Genomic DNA, 20592 nt, shown 5'->3' on the forward strand with positions numbered 1-20592 from the left:
GCACACTGAATCACACAACTCAATGTGCAATAGCAACTGATTTCTTAACTTATGACAATTTGCTGCCGAGATTTATATTGATTGCATTACATTAGCATATATTTCTAATAGGATTCTAGACAATGTATTAAATGTGTGAAGGAAACGAAATTGATAGCATGGTTCTACTACACAGTGAGCCTGTGTGGATGTGCTTTTTAGTCTCAATGGAGTTTTGAATATAATTAATTGGCCTATCCCAGTTTTTGTCCACTCTGAGAGCTACTCTCCCAGTGAAACATACAGGAAGCATATGTACAATGTTATTTTGTGCACTCATCGACCCCTGGATCATAGGTCCCAGTTTGAAGAGAAGCACACTATATGACTTTGGACTTCCATCTACATATCATGATAATAAGTAAAGAGCTTCTTTTATAGGTATTGTTAAATTCATTTTCTTTTTGTTGTGCACTGTGTTGGATCTCTGGGGAGAGAACAACATATAAATGAAAATAATAAATAAGTAATAACTAAGTAAAATTTACACAATACAGACTTTCCATTTGCAAGTGATTTTCATAGACTGTTGCATTAATTTACTGAGTAGTGCATGCTTTAGTTTAGGTCCCTATGGGTTGAAGGTCACAGGAAGCTAAGAGAACAAACCTCTTTAGGCCTGATGTGAATGGTAGGGAAGGATGTAAAGTTTTGCTTGTCTTGTCCTTGCATATGAAGATGAGGAAAGAAAAAAGTGTATCTCCTTATTCTGCTGGAAGTTAAGGTAATTTGCAGTGCCCTGAACAAGGTAAGGAGAACAATAGTTTTGCATCGTAAGCAAAATTGAGATGATACTTAAAGGTAAAGGTAAAGGTTCCCCTTGACAATTTTTGTCCAGTCGTGTTCGACTCTAGGGGGTGGTGCTCATCCCCATTTCCAAGCCATAGAGCCAGCGTTTTGTCTGAAGACAATCTTCCGTGGTCACATGGCCAGTGTGACTTAGACACGGAATGCTGTTACCTTCCCACCGAGGCGGTCCCTATTTATCTACTCGCATTTGCATGCTTTCAAACCGCTAGGTTGGCGGGAGCTAGGACAAGCAACAGGCGCTCACTCCGTCGCGTGGATTCGATCTTACAACTGCTTGGTCTTCTGACCCTGCAGCACAGGCTTCTGCGGTTTAGCCCACAGTGCCACCACACCAGTATCAGAGATGATACTTAGCTACACATAAAATTAAAAAAAGTATATTTTGACATAAGTACTGTATTTTAAATTGTGCAAAATAGGAATGGCTGCTGCTTGGTTTCATGGACTTTTGAGTTGAAGTTTCAATTTCTGTCCTTCTGTAAGTTCTACGCTTGCTGTATGTGTGTTCTTTCTCTTCTCAGAGTTAAAGCATACTAGTTTTGCATAGAAAACAAGTTTTGTAAATTACAGAAAAATGAACCAAAAAAATAACACTTTTGTCTCATTCTTGCCTGGAGGGGAGGAATTTTGTTTTCATAATAAATAACTCCTTGTCAAGGTGACTAGACTAATCAAAACAGTGAAATGGATCAGAATGAAGAATTTAGCAAGCCTTCTTTACATCGTAGGGAAGGCAGAGTACAAAGAAAATAGGCAAACTATTTTGAGATGAACTATTTGGATAAATTATAAGACAAAAATAGTTAGATTTGCAGTTGTATCTCATAGTACTTCTGATCTGATCACATTGGTTTATGTGCTTGATTATCTAGAGCCAGAATATAACTGCATTACTGAAGCAGATACAGCATGTATGGTTAAGAAACAGAGTGGTCAATCCAGGTAGGCAAGACTTGATTTTATTAATAAAATGTCTATTTTTCCTCTTTGAGGTGACCATTACAAACTTTGGTTTTAAAAAAATTGACTTCTGAACAGCACACTGATGACTTAAAATCTGTTTTACATATAAAATGTTTTGCACCATTTTTTTAAAAAAAAGTAACAGCGGAAAATGAGCTAGTGGAATGTGATATCAATTAATTTAAACAAATGTATATAAGAAATAGTAACAAACATTTATTTTTTTCAAGCCTTACATATATTATGAAAAATAAGTACAAAAGGATTTGTGTTGTTAAGTTAATAGCTATGTCTGACTACCTGTGGGGAGGGGAAAGTCTTGAGGCCAGGCCAAAACAGCCATTTAGGAAAAAAAAAATGGATTGCAAATTGTAACTGACTGGGTCAAAACACCAAGCTCTATAGATAGCAGTTTCCTCATTGGTTGCTTGGCAACTAGGGAGAATCACATGACCTACACTTATTTGCCATAGTAAACAGGGCGATCCATAAGCAGATGGAAGGTTCTACTTGTGCATCTCCCTTAATGGGAAAGCAAACAGCTTCTAGGAATACAAATCCAGAACAGGGGCTGGGTGGTGAATACATAAGGTCCCTTCCTGCACTGCCCATGAATTACTGAGACGAAGATCAGTGCTCATTGTAGTCACCATTAGCTCTGTAGGGCGCCTGCTTAGGATTGCAAAGTGGCTAGGAAACAAGCACTAACTTGACCTGGCTTACGAGTGTCTTCAACAGAAGCTTGACCTGCAGAAACCAGCTGGCGAAGCTCTTACAGTCATTCCGCTATCTTCAGATCCAGCTTCTGCTAAAGGCACAGCTGCAGGCCTCATACAGGACCTGACAAGTTTGCACATGCTTCAGAGCCAAAGCCATGTTAGAGTATTTTCTTCGAGAGTAGGATAATGCTTTCTTTGTGTTCCAATATTTCTTGATTGGACTTATCTTAAAGTGACAGGAGTGATTTTAAAAAAAGACATATGGATGGGATGGGAAGATAAAATCTGGGATTTATTGTATCACATTATGTCTCTCATTTAGGAGAGGAAGTATTAACGATTGTTCACATATAATTTAAGTATACCTGGTGTAAATCCAGATAAGATAATAGATGCGGCACAATCTATAAATAAGTATTTAGATTCAGGTGACAAAGATCAAATGAGCTATAAAAAGGGTTGACTGTTGGATTAGTCATTTGAAGGACCCTTCTGATGTTACCTATAGGACATGTTAGCCAGGCAGAACCCCTTCTTCTGTGGGTAGCCATGCTACAATCGGAGCAGTTGTGCGGGAAGGATCCATGCCAGAACCTCCTTCTACACAGCTCAGATCTTCCAGCATTACCAGAGTGGTGCAGGAAGACCTCATGTTGCTGTAGCTCCTACAGTCCTAAAGGTTACCTCAGAAGGGGCCTTCCAAGACATCTTTTACACATTTATTTTAAACACACACATTTCCCATCCCCAAACATAAAACTTGTTTCTCTTAGGTATATTATATATATACACACATATTTCTTGAAATATCCTGGCATCAGAAAGAGAAAATAAAGAAGTCTGAGGTATAGCACCATGGAAGAGCACTTCAACCAGTACTTTTCCTTCTTGGAGATCCTTAACACAAAGTAGTAACAGCAGACAAGTGTGCTACTCAAATGTTTCCAGTTTTTGCCACCTGAGGTTTTTGTTGGTGACTTCAAATAACAGAGCTCTTGAATAGCAATATATACAAAGGGAATTATTATTATTATTAATATTAATATTATTAAAATCAGAAAAAATGGAATTGGATTCACTGGAAATTACAATTTTATTTTTTCATAATACATACACAGTATTGACAACATAAGTTCTGAAATTATTATAAAGTAAGAGCGAGTTGCAATTCAGGGACACATGCAAGTTTTGGAAATGGACACAGAAATGACAGCATTGTACTGTACACAGAATAATTACAGTTTATTAAAACATGTCTTCTTAGCACCTCTCACATTAAATTTGAAGGAGCACCTTGACATTCAATTTTACAGCACCAAAAAAATCAAGGGAGGTACAGTTGGGTGGGGTGGGATGGAACAGTGGTGGAAGGTGTTCATAAAATTAACCATATGTTACTTCTGTCCACCACAGAATCCTTCATAATTTGCCAAATAAGTTTAAGTCATGTGATTCTGGTCCTACAGGGGCACTCAGTGTTTCCTAGAGAAGACATAAATATATGGTGAGATGTAATTTTTAAAAAACCCATCCTTATTCAAAACTTGCATGTGGCATGAAGTGGGTTGGTGATGGCACCAAGGTGCATTTTTCTTGTCGATGGTCTTCACAATGCTCTAAATTTAACCGAGGAAACAGACTGGACCAATTTCAAATCCAAACTTCTGATTCTGATCACCAAAGTCATTGATCATCACATCAAAAATAGGAACTTGGTCAATTTTAGGAGTGTTGAGTTCAAGAACAGTCTTTGCATAGCCTTTTCTTGACTGTAAAAAAACACAAACACATACATTAAAAAGTGAAATCTGGTGTTGTCTGATGCACTAAAGATCTGTGCTATTTTCCTAGAATAACCAGAAATTATGTCAACCACAAGCCCAGTAATCTAACCTGGGAATCTAACCTTCATGAGAAACTATAACCAGATTTAAGAAAGGCTATTACCATGTAGCAAAGCAGTCTAACATTGAGTGGGCAGCTCAAAGGCTTGATTCTTAAGGAGTCCAAGGCTGGTAAACTGCCAACTGAACTACTTCTTGTGAAGCTGAATCAAAATTGAAATGGTGACCTACATTTTGACTGGACCTAGTCTCAGTAAAATATTATCAACCATATGTTGCTTCCACAGCCTGAAAAAGTTCCTCTTTTTGAGATTTCCTGAGCCATTATGGCTACAGGGGAATCTGGGAGCTGTACTCCATAACTTTATGATTATTATGACCATAGGTCAGCCATGTTAGATATGCAAGACTAAAATACAATTAGAAGGCACTCCAAAGAAGTAACTTTTGGTGCTGTGAGTAATTGAAACAACTCTCCAGATGAATACACTTATCTATATTTAGATACCAAGTACTCTTGTTACACTTTGAGAAAAGATGATTAAGTGCTAAACTCATGTGCTGGGGAAGCCAATGCATTGCCTCAATACCAATCCTGATGCAGCTTTGAAGGAGAGAAAAGGAACACCATATCATACTTCCTTTTAACTCCTGCTTCTTGTCTGTCTCAGAGTTCCTATTAACTGTTGAAGTTTCTGCTGCTAAAAACCAGACTTTATGTGAACTGGAGAAACAAGGTGGTGGTGATGGTAGACTACTATGAATCAGTGAAGCAGAGGTGTGATGGGTAAGAATGGGACTGGTGAAGGCTGTGGATTGTTGGGCAGTGATAAAAGGGGAAAACCCATTTAAATGGAAACGTCTTTCAAGTTATCTGTAAAGAATCAGATGTGAAGGAGAAGCCATCACACTATGTAACTAAAATCAGTGCTACTTAACATACTGGGGTTCTTAGGGGTTGTATGAGTAATTAATGAACACTTGTGAAACGTCTCAAACATGATCTCTCCAGTGCCCTTCTATCCCCATCAGATTTCAGTGCCACTTCAAACAGCAGCTCCTTGGATTTGAAGAGGAGCAGATGCAAGATTTAAGAAAAAAAAGAAAAAGAGAAGAAAAAAAGGCTTTGGCACTACTGTCACTTCCATTATCTGCTTTAGAATGAAATTATATTAAAATTGGGATGTGGGGGAGGGAGACCTTTCATTTACAGTATTATTATTATCCATCTCTTCTGCAGCACGTTGTAGAGTACAAATGCTTTCCAATTACAATTGCACATCTCAGTACTCTTCCACCAGTGACTTTCCTTGCCAGCACAGTTAGAACAGCACATTATCTGTCACTCTCTTTCTTTCCTTTGCCGTAAGTTATGGCTAATGTTCTTCTTATTCTTTTAACATTTCATTTCTTTCTTCTTCTTTTTTCCCTAAGGGAGTGATTTTGTGGATGTGAAGACCAACAGGCAGAAATGAAAGGACACTTTGAACTTTCAAAACATGCTTTAAGAACAGCATTAAGCTTGAATTCATTTGATTACTAAGCTAACCTGCCATTGTAAGGGATGGGATGGGGGCAATATCCTGAGCTTATACTTACTGCACAGCCATCATGAAGTGCTTTGATGTAAGGATTGTTGTCATAAGACATCTCTTCATCATTTGAGCCTAAGAACCTCAGTGCTTTGTCATAGCTGTCGGAAGACACGTCGTGCCATGCCACTGACTGATGACAGTTGTACGTGAAGTTTTGCCGGGCGGAGGCACTCAGTAGTTTAAGGAATGTCATTTGTACCATATTAATGGAATTGCCTTCGGCATCCACGTAAGAAAGCTGAGGAAGTTAAAAAAAAGAGGAAGAAAAATACAGACCCGCAAACAGGCCCATCAAAATGCTTCTCCTTTTAAAGTGCAAAACAAGATTGCATTTGACTCAAAAATGCATTAACTGGCCTCTCTGTAAGTCATCTGACACATGCCTGTTTGTTGCTCCATTAAGAATTCAGTCAAGCTATGAATCAGTAAACAGCTTTTCTGTATGCAGCGCTATAGGATTATGCATTTGGGCTGCCTACTATCATCAGAAGCCAAAAACTATCCCAAATGGATTTCTGTAACCTTGCAAAAAGAGCACAACTTTAATTCACTGCAAATCTGTAACCTAATATAAATGTTCACTTGATTCAAAGGAGCTCTTTCTATGGTAGAATGCTTTTGAACCTTACTGCATGCCTATGTGGTGATGAACCTTTCTTTTCGCAGCAAATTTCTGTCTCATTATGCCACGTTTCTCTGCAACAACTCCAGTGCTCCCAAAAGATTCTGCATCAACAATCTTTTTACACCTGCTTTTCCCATTTATTTACATGGGGAAAAATCTTTAAAGGCTGTGTGATCGCTCTCTGCTCATGCCATACGATTGCTGAACAGAATAGGGGACAATCTGCAAAAGAGAGGGATTCCTGCATAAAAAAACATTTCAGTGGAGCTTTCAAATACTGTATGTCATTTGCTAGCCTGTGCAAGATTGTAGTATATCCTCTATAGCAGTGGTTCTTAACCTTTGTTACTCGGATGCTTTTGAACTGCAACTCCCAGAAACCCCAGTCAGGACAGCTGGTGGTGAAGGCTTCTGGGAGTTGCAGTCCAAAACTCCTGAGTAACCCAAGGTTAAGAACCAGTGCTCTATAGGACAGAGCTCCTTTGCTCCGAAGATAACAGTATAATAACAACATGCCTGCTACATCTACCACTTAAAGACCATTGAGTGACACTTCTGGAGGAATTTTGGCAGGATTTGCCAGAAACAGAGAGACTGATTGCATGGAAACCAATTTTAGCGATGCCTATAAAGACATGATTTTCTAGCCTTCACAAGACAGAAAATCCTTCATGTAATAGAGTTTTTATTCAAAGAAAACAGTAGACCTTTCCCCAGCCTGCACACAAAATAGAAATGTATCCTACATAGCATGAACTTTTTCTGTGCAAAAACACATCTTGCATAAGATATAGCTGGTTTTCTTTCAGAAAACAGCAGGCATTTTTCTAGATTGCACACTTGCATGCATACGTAGGCACACACAATTTTTCTTTTCAAAATCATTTTTCAGGTGCCTTCATTGCATGTACATAACCTTGCACTGAACTAGCACCTGAGGAAATAATTTTTGAGGTGCGTGTGTGTGTGTGTGTGTGTGTGTGTGTGTGTGTGTGTGTATGTGTGTGTGTGTGTGTGTGTGTGTGTGTGTGTGTGTGTGTGTGTGTGTGTGTGTGTGTATGAGAGAGAGAGAGAGAGAGAGAGAGAGAGAGAGAGAGAGAGAGAGAGAAGGGTCTTTTTGTGGCATTGTATTTTGAATAACTTACATAGTTGCAATATTTTTTGATATCTAGCCTTATAACTTGTAGCAAAAACATAAAGACACTTAAGACACCTTGAGGAAAATGCCTATTTAAAATTTAATGATACTGCTCATACTTAGAGAGAGCAAGTCTAAAATATCTAATTGAAAAAGTTGCAGTCCACTGGGAATGGAATGCAAACAGTTTCTGGCATATAAAATACCCCTTGGCCTTTCCCCAAGGATAATGAACTCCAATTCAGACTTCATTTTAAAGTGTGATTCATATATCTGTTGAAACAACTTTAGATTTGCATTCAGAGCTTGCCACTAAAAATTATAATTTGTGACCTGTATTGGAAATTAACTTCAACTTTACCTTTGAAGTGAACAGGATGTATTAACAGATTTTATTAACTTTTAGGATATGAAGCAGGCCAGGACAATACAAATTACATTGAAATATTATATCATTACGAGCACAATACTCAAATATAGGCCCAGTTCATAGATCTGATGACCCTCAGAGAATTAGCTTTGGGAACACAAGTGGATACTACCAGGAACACAGACTGCTTAGGACTGAGGTGGCCACAAATACACTAACTATGTGGAGGTTCTGCCTCATAGAGCTTGTAACTCTGTACTGAACGCTGCAAGACTTCTGGCAATGGGAGAGAGCAAAATCAATCTAGGATGCAGAACTTGAAAAAAAATGCAGGGAGAAAAATTATCGCACAAATCTCTGTATAGATCCAACATATATAAGTAATTATCCCCACCCTTGCACTGCTATTTGCTTCCAGGGCAGAGCTTGGAAATAATGCTCTAGATTAAACAGAAAGAGAGCATCTAATTTAAAATTCCAACCAATGTTTGTTAAAAAAAGAAAAAAAGGTAGGTGTGTGTGTGTGTGTGTGTGTGTGTGTGTGTGTGTGTGTGTGTGTGTGTGTATACAAAATAAAATAAAGGACCATGCATATGTCCAAAAACAGTTGTTTCGAGCTGGCATTGTCACAAGAGATACTTATGCATTGCTAAAGCAGTGAGCTATTTCAGCCATTGAATAATGGATGGTACATGTTTATCTTTCCACTTTTGAAATATAAATCTTTTGGTAACTGTAAGAGCTTGTAAAATCAAAATACACTGATCGCCAGTTAAGTTTCAAGCTTAAAAGTACATGCTTGTCTACAAATACAAGAAATGTTTCTAAATTAAAGTTGATTCTCTGGAACACAGCCAACCAAGAAAAGATGACACCAACATCATGCACCCTTAAAGGAACACTGTCTATATTGCAACACCTACATTTAGCTGAAATGGTCAGTTTCTTTCTAAGTAAATGAGGTGGTGACCAAAGTCCGAAACATTTCTTTTTATGGGTTCAAGAGTGTGTATGTTCTGTACTGCCAAGTCGGAATCAATGTATAACAGTCCTCATAGGGGTTTCGGAGTGAGTGAGATATATTTCAAGAGTGGTTTTGCCCAGTTCCACTCCCCCAGTGAGCTTCCATGGACAAGAGCAGATTTGAATCCTTTTCTCCAAAATCCTTATCTGCCACTCTATCCACTACACCCCATTAGGATCAAGAGTAGCTTGTCTAAAGAGATTTTAGGCACTGAGCTACGGCAGTTTTCTATTGATTAATTTCAACTGAACTGTACAATTCAGAGGTAGAAAGACAAACACAGACCGTATATTATTCAATGGCCAAAAGTCTCATTTCATTAACATCAAATTCACTGCTTTCTAATAGTTGTCTATAAATGATGGTTGCTGTTTTAATGTCTTTTGAAGAAGTAATTAATGCTTCTAATGTGGCAGGAGTTCCTGAGACACTTAAAAGCAATGATGCATATATGGGCATCAAAAGATGTTGTAATTGAAAACCTTGCCATACCATTTCAGAATGTGTATCACATCTGGAATTTTGGAAAGGGTAATTCTTGGTTCAGGACTACCAGTTAGTCTAACATGCACATCCCACAATCAGCCCATTTTTTCCATTAAAAAGTTTGTCTTCCAATTTTAGATCAGGATGACCTCGTAGAGTTAATATTGCACATATGAGTAAATTGGTAAGAAACCATATGCCAAACTATCCAAAGATGCAGGAGGGGTAAGTGTCTTTTATTGCTTAATGGACAGAATCTAAAGCAGTCCAGGCAAAAAGTGATGTCAGGTAGGTTCATTCCAAAATTGCCCATAAAGTGTTGTTTGAATGAAAATGTTTTTGCCAATTATTGCTTCACGCAAAAAGGAATATCTATGATACATACTCAAATCTGGAAAACTGAATCCACTTCCTGAAAATGCAATCTTAAGAAAATAGCTTTTCAAAAGTAGCACTAAAATCTTTACAGCATTACTTTCAAAATATCATTCTTTATCTGTCACCTTATCCTCCTGTTTAACATGAAAAAATGTGATTTTAACATTGACATGTTAAAGTGATGTATTATATATAAGTTCTGCTCGAAGACTGATTTGGAACACCCTCCGTAACATAGATCCTCCATAACAAAGATACACAGAGAAGCATTCCCAAAAGTTGGCCTTCAACTGCATAGCCACACCTCAGTCTTGAGATGGGATGGGCTATATATTAGGCATAACTGAATAACGGCAAAATGCAAAATAAGCAAGAGCAAGGCAAAGCCCATACGGGACCAAAGGAAAATTGCTTACAGCTGAGGTTGCATGATGTTTAGAATAATCTGGTGCAAGACACCTAAAACCATCTGGTACATAGGTTGCCTATGCTGGGATCCAAATAGTTGCAAGGCTTATTAAAGCATGGGATGTGGTATGTCGCTCCTTGGGAAAATAACAGTGAATGCAGAAATCTTCCCTGGATTTGAGTTTCAGCATGGGAGCTAATTAATTCAGAAAATGAAGCAATGATACTTTACCAGCTTGCCTCTCTTAAATTCACTGAACCAGGTTCCTGGATTTTCTTTTGGCCATGATGAAATCCTTACCTGTGAAAAATTGAAAAAAGAATGATGATTCTTAATCATGTCAGTCAGAAATGAGTAGGAATTAACACTGCTCTACATTTCACTAACTACTCTTCCTCTTCAAAAAAAAAGGAAGAAAGAGATTGAGAGTAAACATGGGGATGAATAATAAAAAAAGAATCACAATATTATTGCTGATACAGTGGTGCCCTGCATAGCGATGTTAATCCATTCCGGATTAATCGTCGCTATGAGGGAACATCGCTGAACGGAAAAAGCCATAGGAACGCATTAAACTTTGTTTAATGCGTTCCTATGGGGCCCAAACTCACCATTCAGCGAAGTTCCTCCATAGCGCTGCCATTTTCGTGCCCTCGGTAAGCGAGGGCAGGGCGCAAAAATGGTTGCAGCGGCCATTTTGGGCACTCGGTGGCCATTTTGGAACCACTGATCAGCTGTTCAAAAAACATCGCAATGCGATGTTTTACCCATTAAAACATCGCGATGCGATCGCATTAGCGATCTAAAAAATAGATTGCTATGCGGATTCGTCATTAAACAGTGCGCTCGTTATGCGAGGCACCACTGTATTCGTCAGGTCCAGAGACCTCGATGAATGTGAAGGGATGAATATTTACCCATTTTTATTAGTCCCTTTGTGTAGGCTGGCTGAGAGAAGATACACCCCCATTTCCCTTCCTGTAGCCTTGTCAATGTCTCGCCAATCAGCTGATGGTTGGGACACTGACAAGCAGATTGACCGCAGGAATGGAAATCCCTGTTTCTGTTTCAATAGCCAGCCTGCTTGTCAATGACACAGGCAAGATGAAGTAAGGAAAACCCTGGGTTCCACTCCTGCAGCCAGCCAACGGATGACATCAACATACAGGCAGGCTGTGGGAAGGGAAACCTGGGTTTCTGTTCCTGCATTCAGCTTGCTTGTCAATGTCCTGCTGATCAGGTGTGTGTTAGGCCATTGTGTTTTAATGATGAATTGAGAAATACTGTATTTATTGATTCATCACTAAAATTAGGCAATTTGTTGATTCATCCATTTGTCAACTTTGATGAACTGCAACAAACCAGATTTTTTTCTGATTTGTCCCCATCTCTAATTGAGAGAGATAGAAAAAGAGATCGTGGGACAGAGAGGCATAGAAAGAGTGATTGCCTGGCTTCCTACCTTGGCATATCTGGAACTCTGCAGAGTGGGATTTGTATCCAATTCTCAGATTACATACCAAACAAGCAAACACATTAACTGAATTATACAAGCAGATCTGTAGAAATGGTTTGTTGATGCTCTGCAGAGGGCTTGCCCATGTACTTCACTCCCTTCAAATCCTATGGTTTTGTGATTCCAAACTGAATCTGTTATATCTTTCTCTAAGACAGAGGGATGGGCCATTAAAAAAATGCATACCTGATAGCGGTCCTGTCTCAGCTGAGAAGAGAGACTTCATGAGAACATGATGTAAGGTGACTGGCTTACTGGTTTGCTTTCAAATTTCTCCACTCTTCTCTAAATATTCTGCTATTTGATTTGTGAGAACAACTAATTTGGATATTTATGAAAAGAACAAACATCCCCATTGGATCAAATCAAAAGACTGTTTAGTCTGGCACCCTGTTTCAAAGCAATGCTTCAGGTCTGGACCAAATCCTTTTCACGATAAGCATCTGGATAGCCATGCTCCCTACCCTCTGAGCTCTCACTCTAAACAACTAACAAAGAGCAAAACTTGAGGAATTCATTTTCTAGGACTCCTCATTCAAACTGATCTATTATATATTTTGTGGACCATAAAGGGACAAAAGACATTTAAAGTGTCACTTCAGGGAGAAAACAAGCTCATTTTGAGAACTAAATACTCATGTAAGCAAACATTTGCAGCAACTTTCAGTGAGGTGGACAGCGTTTCGGAGATGCACTTTTGAATTGAATCAGCAGAAAGAGTTAAGGTGGAAAAAGCTTAACTAATGAGTTTATTTATTTTTCAGGAATCAGAATAAGCTTTATGCTTTCATTTAAAAATGGCTCCACAGCTGTGGCATAGGCATGAAACACGTTGCTAGCAAGCAGGTGCAGCAAGCCAACATCTGCATGAAATGAGCTTTTGAATCCAATGGGGGAGGGAATCTCTTCTTTGCTGATGTTGTTATGTACCATCACTTTGCTGCCTTGTTCAAGTTTATGTAAATATAGGAGTAATTATTTTGCAGAAAAAGATATATAGACAAAAATTTGACTGTACATGTCTGATTTTTTTTAAAATTATTATTATTTTGGTCATAGTCCTGCAGTAACCTAGCAGGAATTATCTGTGCTAAACATAACAAACAACTGGTACTTACTCCTTCCGACTTCTTATCTGGATAGATGCAAGTTTCCCCGCCTGCTGTGAAATTACAGTATACTTTGAAAGAGTCCCCAGAACAACCCTGGTTGGGATCTATCCAATACTCTCCTGAAATGAATACAAAAGGAATTTGTTGAAAGCATTCATCTGACTGATCTTCAAGCTTTACTATCATTCAAATGAATTTGTTTAAAAAATAGTGATAAAGTTAGACATTGGCTGAAATCCTGTTAATTAGTGTAGAACTTTGCACTAGAATAAGCCCACTGAATCAATGGGGATTCGGGGAGCGAACTCCTCTGTAAGTTCCATTGATTTAAATGGGCCTGCTTTCACTGTGACTTATTATACTAAATTAGTAAATTCTGGATATTCATCTCTTCCTCAAATCTAATATATTTCCTTACTGAAACAAGTAAGTTTTACATATTCACCCTAATACTTTCCCCACTTTCCATTAGATTTATTAAGATAGAAACATACTGGCTGAAACCTTGTTGTGCAATTATGCAAACAGAATAACTTCTGGAAGAAAACTGCTGTTAAGTTAGGAAATCTCCATAGACATTATCTGTTACACACTGAATTGTGTGACTGTGCGCAACAGATAAGGTCTATAGGGATTTCTTACTGCATGGCAACTTGCCTGTAAAAGTGTAAAAGTTTTAGCCATTATATTAAAAAGAATATAGGCAGGAATGCTAGCCTCTTATTTATACTAGGGTGAATAACTTAGGCAGGACGACTGGCCATTTCACACACTGGAGAACTGCTTGAGGGTCACACTGACAAGGGGATGTAGATCAAGTGACAGAATATGGCTAAAATTAACTAATTTCCTCACCTGGTGTTTTGGTTTTTCAGAGGGCTTTTTGCTGTTGTTGCTTATTTTAAAAGTTTTAATAAATTACAATAGTTCAGCAAGTAATAAATACACTTAAATGTCAAACATTAATCAGTCCTCTTTAATTATTATCCAGTCTCTGAAAATAAAATTTATACCTTCTGGCTAGTTCATTAAATTTTGGGCACAATCCAACTGAATATTCATGCCACTTGTAAGCCCAATGGTGTAAACTGCATTGGTGAATTTCCATTAGATAAGAAGCTGGCATTCAGATTTTGTGTATCACGTCATGTGACTGGGGTACTTGCAACAAGAAATACAGCAACTGACTCTTAACTCAACTAGCAACAATTGACCAATGAGATTTCCTGTAAGTACTCCTATTATTTATACTGTTGGACTTAATTTTAGATGTTTTTAGGATGCTGTTTGCTATGTTTTTATGTATGTAATGCCACCCCGAGTAGACTTTGTCTAAGGGGGCAGGGTAAAAATCCAATAAAAGTAAAGTAAAAGTAAAAGTTAATTCAGGTGAGCATGAGTAATAGAATTCTGGCCAATAGATCACAATGTAATCCACACACAAATTTCTACATTTATTTAAGTTTTAAAAAACACGTTTATTTTAATAACGTTAATAACGTGGCACAAACAGTAGACAGCTGCAGGTCTGTGATATATGGTGATCCTCTAGAACAGTGGTCTCCAACCTTGGGCCTCCAGATGTTCTTGGACTGCAACTCCCAGAACCCTTCACCACCACCTCTACTGGCCAGGATTTCTGGGAGTTGACGTCCAAGAACATCTGGAGGCCCAAGGCTGGAGACCACTGCTCTAGAACAGCCAATCAAGATATACAGAAGAGAAATGTGGAGAAAACATCTGGGAAGAGGGTGGCAATTGAAGGTTTTCTGCTTCAATTTACACTACCAAAAAGAATTGCTTCCTGGGTTTTCTCTACAGATTTCGTGGTTGGCCACTGAATTTGTTGGCAATCTGTGATAGAGTATACACATAGTTTCTTCTTTAATTCCAGCTGCTTGGCAGCCATCATTCGTACTCCTCCTGCCCACTATATTATTGGTTCCTCTACAATTTCAGCAAAAAGTGTGACTTCCTCCTCGTCACTGTGTTCAGTCCTCACCTCTGAGTCACTGTGGTGTCTTTCTTTTTTTTAAAAAAATCCTTTCACATCTTTGTTGCATAATATTTCCCCACACACACACATTTTTAGCACATATTTTATAATGGTGATTCCTAATTTTTCCACTAAAGAAGCTAACAGCTTTTTCAGTTAGGAAGTTTCTTCAGTTGGTGTTCAGGTAAAATGTTTTACAAAAGGTTTTAACATTTTTTATTTTAATTTAATACTGTGCATGAAAGGATTTCACAAGCATTTTATTTAGTTACTTTTAGAGGCTAGATTAGCCATATAACTAGAATAAATGACCTGACATTATCACTTAGCAAATCACAACGTCAGCTGTTTGCCACCGCCATGTAATATTAGCATACCATCTGGGAAGTCTGGGTGACAGAGCTGCAGATCCTTGCAGGTCCGAGCTGGGTTGTTCTGAGTACCCATTGGATATTTCATGTGCTCAATGTCCTGCTTCAAAGAGTTAAGTGAGCCAAAGATCTCTTCCATGCCATCAGTGTAATCAAGGATGCTATCAGCTGCATCGGACAACATGGCATCTGAAGATCTTCTGGTCTTCTTGGGAGACTGGATAGGCAAAGGTTGAATAACTTCACCTGGGGGGCCCTAGGAGAAACAAAACCAGAATCATTTCTTTTCTTCTGCTCTTTTAAAGCCACACAAGTGTCTAGTTTGAAGGAGTCACAGGTGGACCACCACACATGACAGTTGGACAGGGAAGACTCACAAAGATGTAGAGTTAGTTGAATTGCTTGCTGCTTTGTGTTTACAAAAACAAATAAATATAAAACAGACAACAATGCTTAGAGGACCAGAGTCAATGCTGTATTTCATCAGAGTGAGTCTGTCTTTTATTTCTCCAACTCTAGGTATAATAATAAGAATTGTGTGTTGTTAAATTGATTTCAACTTATGGCAACCCATCTTGGGGTTTACTAGATAGAGAATACACATAATTGGTTTATCATCCCCTTCTTCTGGAGCACCCTGGGACTGTGCAGCTTGCCCAAGACCACAAAGGCTGGCTCTTCTTGCAGGAGGCACTGGAGAATCGAACTCTCAACCTCTGACTCTACAGTCAGATGCCTAACTCACTGAGCTATCTAGCCAGCTTGAGTTTATTTTCTAACAAGAAACTATTTTACTGCTGCATTGTTTAACTGTGCAGTATTTATTTCAAACTAGCTTAATTTATTTATTTATATATACCACCCATCTGGCAGCCAAGCCACTCTGGAGGGTTTAAAACAAATCACAAAAAACCTACAGAGTAACAAAACAGCAAATAGTGACATTAATACATAGGGGTGAAAATTCATAAAGTGAAGTGAGGATAAAATTATAATACAATAAATACAATTAAAAGCATAGAAGAAAATAAAAACATGGAGCATAGCAGTATGATATATTATTGGACACTACTGTATCAGAGTGTAGTTTATTCAGGGAAGGCCTGTCTAAATAGCTGGGTTTTTAGTAGCTTTTTGAATGAGCCCAGTGAAGGGGCCAGGTGGGCTTCGGGTGGGAGAGTTCCATAATTGTTGCGCTACCACCGAGAAGGCCCGATTTCTAGTGGTTGTTTTCCAGGCCTCTCTCGGGGTCACAACTCTCAGCCGCCCTGCCTGCAACACTCTTATAGGATGGGCAGACCTAACTGGAAGGAGGCACTTGGCCAGATATCGAGGTCCCAAACTGGTACGGAAGTGAACAGGTAGCCAGTGTAAGGTGGCCAGTGTGGGGGAGATATGTTGGCATTTTCTAGCCCCACTCAGAATTCTGGCCACCACATGCTGGACCTGTTGCAGTCTCTGTAGCAGTTCCTAGGGCAGCCCCAATCTCCATGATAAAATGAGCAATGCAAGTTCCATTCTCCTTCCTCAAATTGGTAACCTGTCTTAATTAGGCAAATTTGTCTCAAATTTTCAACTGCTAGGAATCATATTACCAGTTTTGTCATGAGATGTTTTGCTGCCTAAGGTGAAGGAGAAGATGATATGTCCCGCAGCCTCCAGATGAGATGTGTAGAAACCAACAGGCTCGGCACTTGGAACTTCCATACTGGCTCTACCACAGCCCACCAACAGTGACTGGCTATTTCTACCACAGTACTGAGGTCAGCAAGTTAGCGTAGAGAGGTCTGTTCCCCTATAGCATAGCAACACTCCTTACTCCCCCATTTATTTTCCAACAAAGGCAGCCATCTCACTTCACTGAACGGAAGGGACGGCTTTGCTAATTAAGCAACTGTTACCCAACTGCTCTGATTGCAGAGTTTTCAACATGTACTGTTCATTTTCAATTATACTCTCAAGATCATAAACCATAAACTCCTGTTCTTATTTTGGCTTGCACTCAACATCTAAGACAATTTATATAACATTCACAAGAGGAAGGTTTACTTACAGGAGGCCCAGGAGGTCCAGGTAAACCACTGTCACCCTTCTGACCACCAGGACCCTATGGAAGCATGGAAGAAAGACCCTATTAGCAGTTTGTTTTTAAAAATAGAATCCCATAAATGGAAAAAGGAATAGTGAACCATGGGGAAAAATAATGAAAGAGCCAATGCACTTACTGTTGAACCTTTAGAGCCTTTTGGACCTTGAGGGCCCTAAAAAGAAATACATGTAGATATAGTAGGCAATAATGTACTTATCAAGATGCTTGTGTCAAAAGGCATCAACGTGGAACAAGACATGTTGAGCGTAGCTACTTACAGGTAGACCAGGAGGCCCAGGAGGACCAAGTGGACCAGCAGGACCAGGAATTCCCTTGAAAAAGAATATGTGCAGAGCTAGTTATTAAAAGCCACACTCTAGTCTTCAAATTAAGTAATAATATACAAATGGAAGTCTTACTCCAAATGTACTACACACCAGAAGAGTTTCAAAGAAAATAGGCTATTAATGGAACTTGGCTATGGCTACAGATTTATTCATACTATGGATTGGAAATTTATTGTGAAAGAGATAAGAAGGAAGGGTATTTCGTTTTTAACCTCAAAACCTAACCAATTTCAAGGACCACACTGGAATGGAACAATAAAGGAAAGCAAGTAGGAATTTGCTGATGATTGTTAGAACAATTACAGCAAATAGCTGGAAAAGGAAAGAGAGATCTTAAATGGAAGTGTAGGTTAGGAGATTGGGGTGATGCTGATGAACAGGGCAACGGCCTTTAAGTTAATTAGGCAGAAAGAATTGACATTAACTTCTTGATACTATAATACTATCAGGCATGTTTTGCTTATTAAAATAGAACTAAAGTAAATGGAAATCTGACATTATCAGTGCTTTAATAGAACAGGGAGTAGATCCATCAGGATTAGTTTTTTTGTGTTTTCAGTTTGCACTGGGTGAATATTTTTTGCTTCCGTTGGGGTTGGTTCTTTTTACTATTATGTTTTTCTATAGCATTTTTTTTCTATACCTTCCTAAAAAGGCAATGAGGAATACAATCTAAAAGGACATTCTCCTATGCAAAACCCAAATGTAATGAAAGAAAGCTGAACAAAAGTATTTTATACAGTACTCTTTTCTTGATACTGCCTCATTAGTAACTCATATTTCCTGGTTATTCTTATTTAAGAGTTCTCATAGCTAAGCCAGATTCTAATTTTGTTGGTCAAAACCTTGTGGACTCACTCCAGATTTCCATAGTGTAAATGCCTCAGGAACACTCCTAGTCACAGTAAGTTTATGGACAGAGAGGCAGGACTTCCCTTATCCTTTAAAGATGAGGCACGTCACTTGCACTTGAGCTCCCATTGCTTCCAGATCAGAAAGGCTTGGACACAGAGGCATCAACTGATGGAAACATGGGGAAGTTTATTGTCACCTAACATGGCTTCTCCTTCCAATCCTGGTACCACCTCAAAATCTGCAAAGAATGGTTGGAGGGCAAGGTCCTCATTAACTGGGCAGGAGGAGGTATAGGAAGCGGGTTGAAATGAGAGTTCATCATCGACAGCAAAATCCCAGCATGCCCCCTACTCCCTCCTCAAGCAAGAGCCTGTGTAGGAGCTCTGTTTTTCCTGTGAATGGAAGTTAACATTTCCTTTTGCATAAGAGAAAATCCAGGTACAATTAGGAGTTCTTTGATATTGGACAGGTCCACAGAAGACAAAATTTGCACAATAAAATGCCAGTTTGGCTGCAGGCTGCATGGTTAAGGAATTAAACTGGCAAGAAGAACATGTGGGTTTTCACTCACTCCATCTCCTTTTTGTCCAGTGGCTCCCTGTGGGCCTGGCAGACCCCTGTCACCCTTTTCTCCTTGTTCTCCAGGAGGTCCGATCAGACCAATCAAGCCAGGATGTCCCTAGAAAAACATACAAGATATAAGATTATCACACAATACTTCAAATCACAATATGCTAATTGTGTATAATAATTACAATGATGATATGCTATCAAGTTGATTCCGATGCAGGGCAACTGTCCAAGGGTTTTCTAGATGTAGGGTATTCAGAGGTAGTTTCCACTGCCTCCTTCTGGTCGCACTTGGGGCCAATATGGCTTGCCCAAAGTCACACAAGTGGCAGGTCATGTAACCCTATCAGTCATACAACCCATCCGGGACGAATAACAGGGACTCCTGGCCCTTGACTCCACAATCATACACCCCAATTCACTGAGTTATAGCAGCATAAACACACACACACATATAAGAATACTTAACAATACACAATAAGTCAAAAAATAAAATTGAAAAGACAACATCTAGTTTAGTAATATTTTATGGGGTTACAGTGTACAAAGTAGTTATTGTACCAGGCATATACCCAAGGACACATTTTAACGTACCTTTTCACCTTTGGACCCCGGATCACCTTTCAGTCCAGGCAAGCCAGGTGGACCCTAAAGATAATATCAGCAAAAGAAACATTTTTAATTGGAGACAACTGTATTTTGCAATTCAAGTCATTCACCTCCATCATAACAGGATAGACATAATTACATCTTGAAGCAATCAGCAGGTAATTCCTATCCATCTACTGCAGGGTAAAATATGATCTTTAACCAAATCTCATACAATGAAATTATAGGAATACTTCGCCGAACTAACGCTATCTTTCATTTTGACCCTGCCTTAAATGACATTTAATGTTCTCCATGTGGTACTGAGCAGCATCACTAATGCATAAGTCATTTTGACAAGTGATTTTGAGGCATTAAAAGTTTTGCTATTCTGGTGTCGTTTTTAACCATTCTTATCTAGGCCAATATGGGATGTAGACTGTATCTTCATTGCTCTTGAGCCATGGCACTCAACATATAATGAGAGATATCAATTCTGACGGTGCTCAATAACAGAACTAAGAAAAAAAGGTTTGGGGCAATATTCACCTGCAGCAGATTTTGTCCTCATACTTTATCTAATGTTTGCTATTCCTGTCACAGATGCAGTGCATTAGATATAGCCCAAAGTCAGCATCTGTGGTATCAGAACTTTAAGTGGGAATCAAAGTTTAAATTTTCAAAAATGCATAACTAATTAATAATATGCTTTACCCTATTCCCTCCACCACCATTTTTATACTGGATT

At 38.8% G+C, this 20592-nt stretch overlaps 1 protein-coding gene across 5 annotated transcripts in view; it reads right to left on the reverse strand.

Moving 5' to 3' along the window:
- Window positions 1-1945: 1945 nt before the first annotated feature.
- COL11A1 (collagen type XI alpha 1 chain) overlaps window positions 1946-20592 on the reverse strand; it is a 280302-nt gene continuing 261655 nt past the window's right edge. For all 5 annotated transcript variants that reach the window (XM_072998040.2, XM_072998042.2, XM_020788718.3 and 2 more), the window contains 10 exons: window positions 19851-19904; window positions 19258-19365; window positions 17763-17816; window positions 17621-17656; window positions 17449-17502; window positions 15402-15651; window positions 13035-13147; window positions 10632-10700; window positions 5975-6208; window positions 1946-4300 (listed from right to left, as the gene is read on the reverse strand). In XM_072998040.2, the coding sequence (XP_072854141.2) occupies window positions 4154-4300; window positions 5975-6208; window positions 10632-10700; window positions 13035-13147; window positions 15402-15651; window positions 17449-17502; window positions 17621-17656; window positions 17763-17816; window positions 19258-19365; window positions 19851-19904 (1119 nt within the window). In that variant the 3' untranslated portion in view covers window positions 1946-4153. The remainder of the gene's footprint in view (window positions 4301-5974; window positions 6209-10631; window positions 10701-13034; window positions 13148-15401; window positions 15652-17448; window positions 17503-17620; window positions 17657-17762; window positions 17817-19257; window positions 19366-19850; window positions 19905-20592) is intronic.

The sequence above is a fragment of the Pogona vitticeps genome, chromosome 4 (assembly GCF_051106095.1).
Source record: "Pogona vitticeps strain Pit_001003342236 chromosome 4, PviZW2.1, whole genome shotgun sequence".
Taxonomy (NCBI): domain Eukaryota; kingdom Metazoa; phylum Chordata; class Lepidosauria; order Squamata; family Agamidae; genus Pogona; species Pogona vitticeps.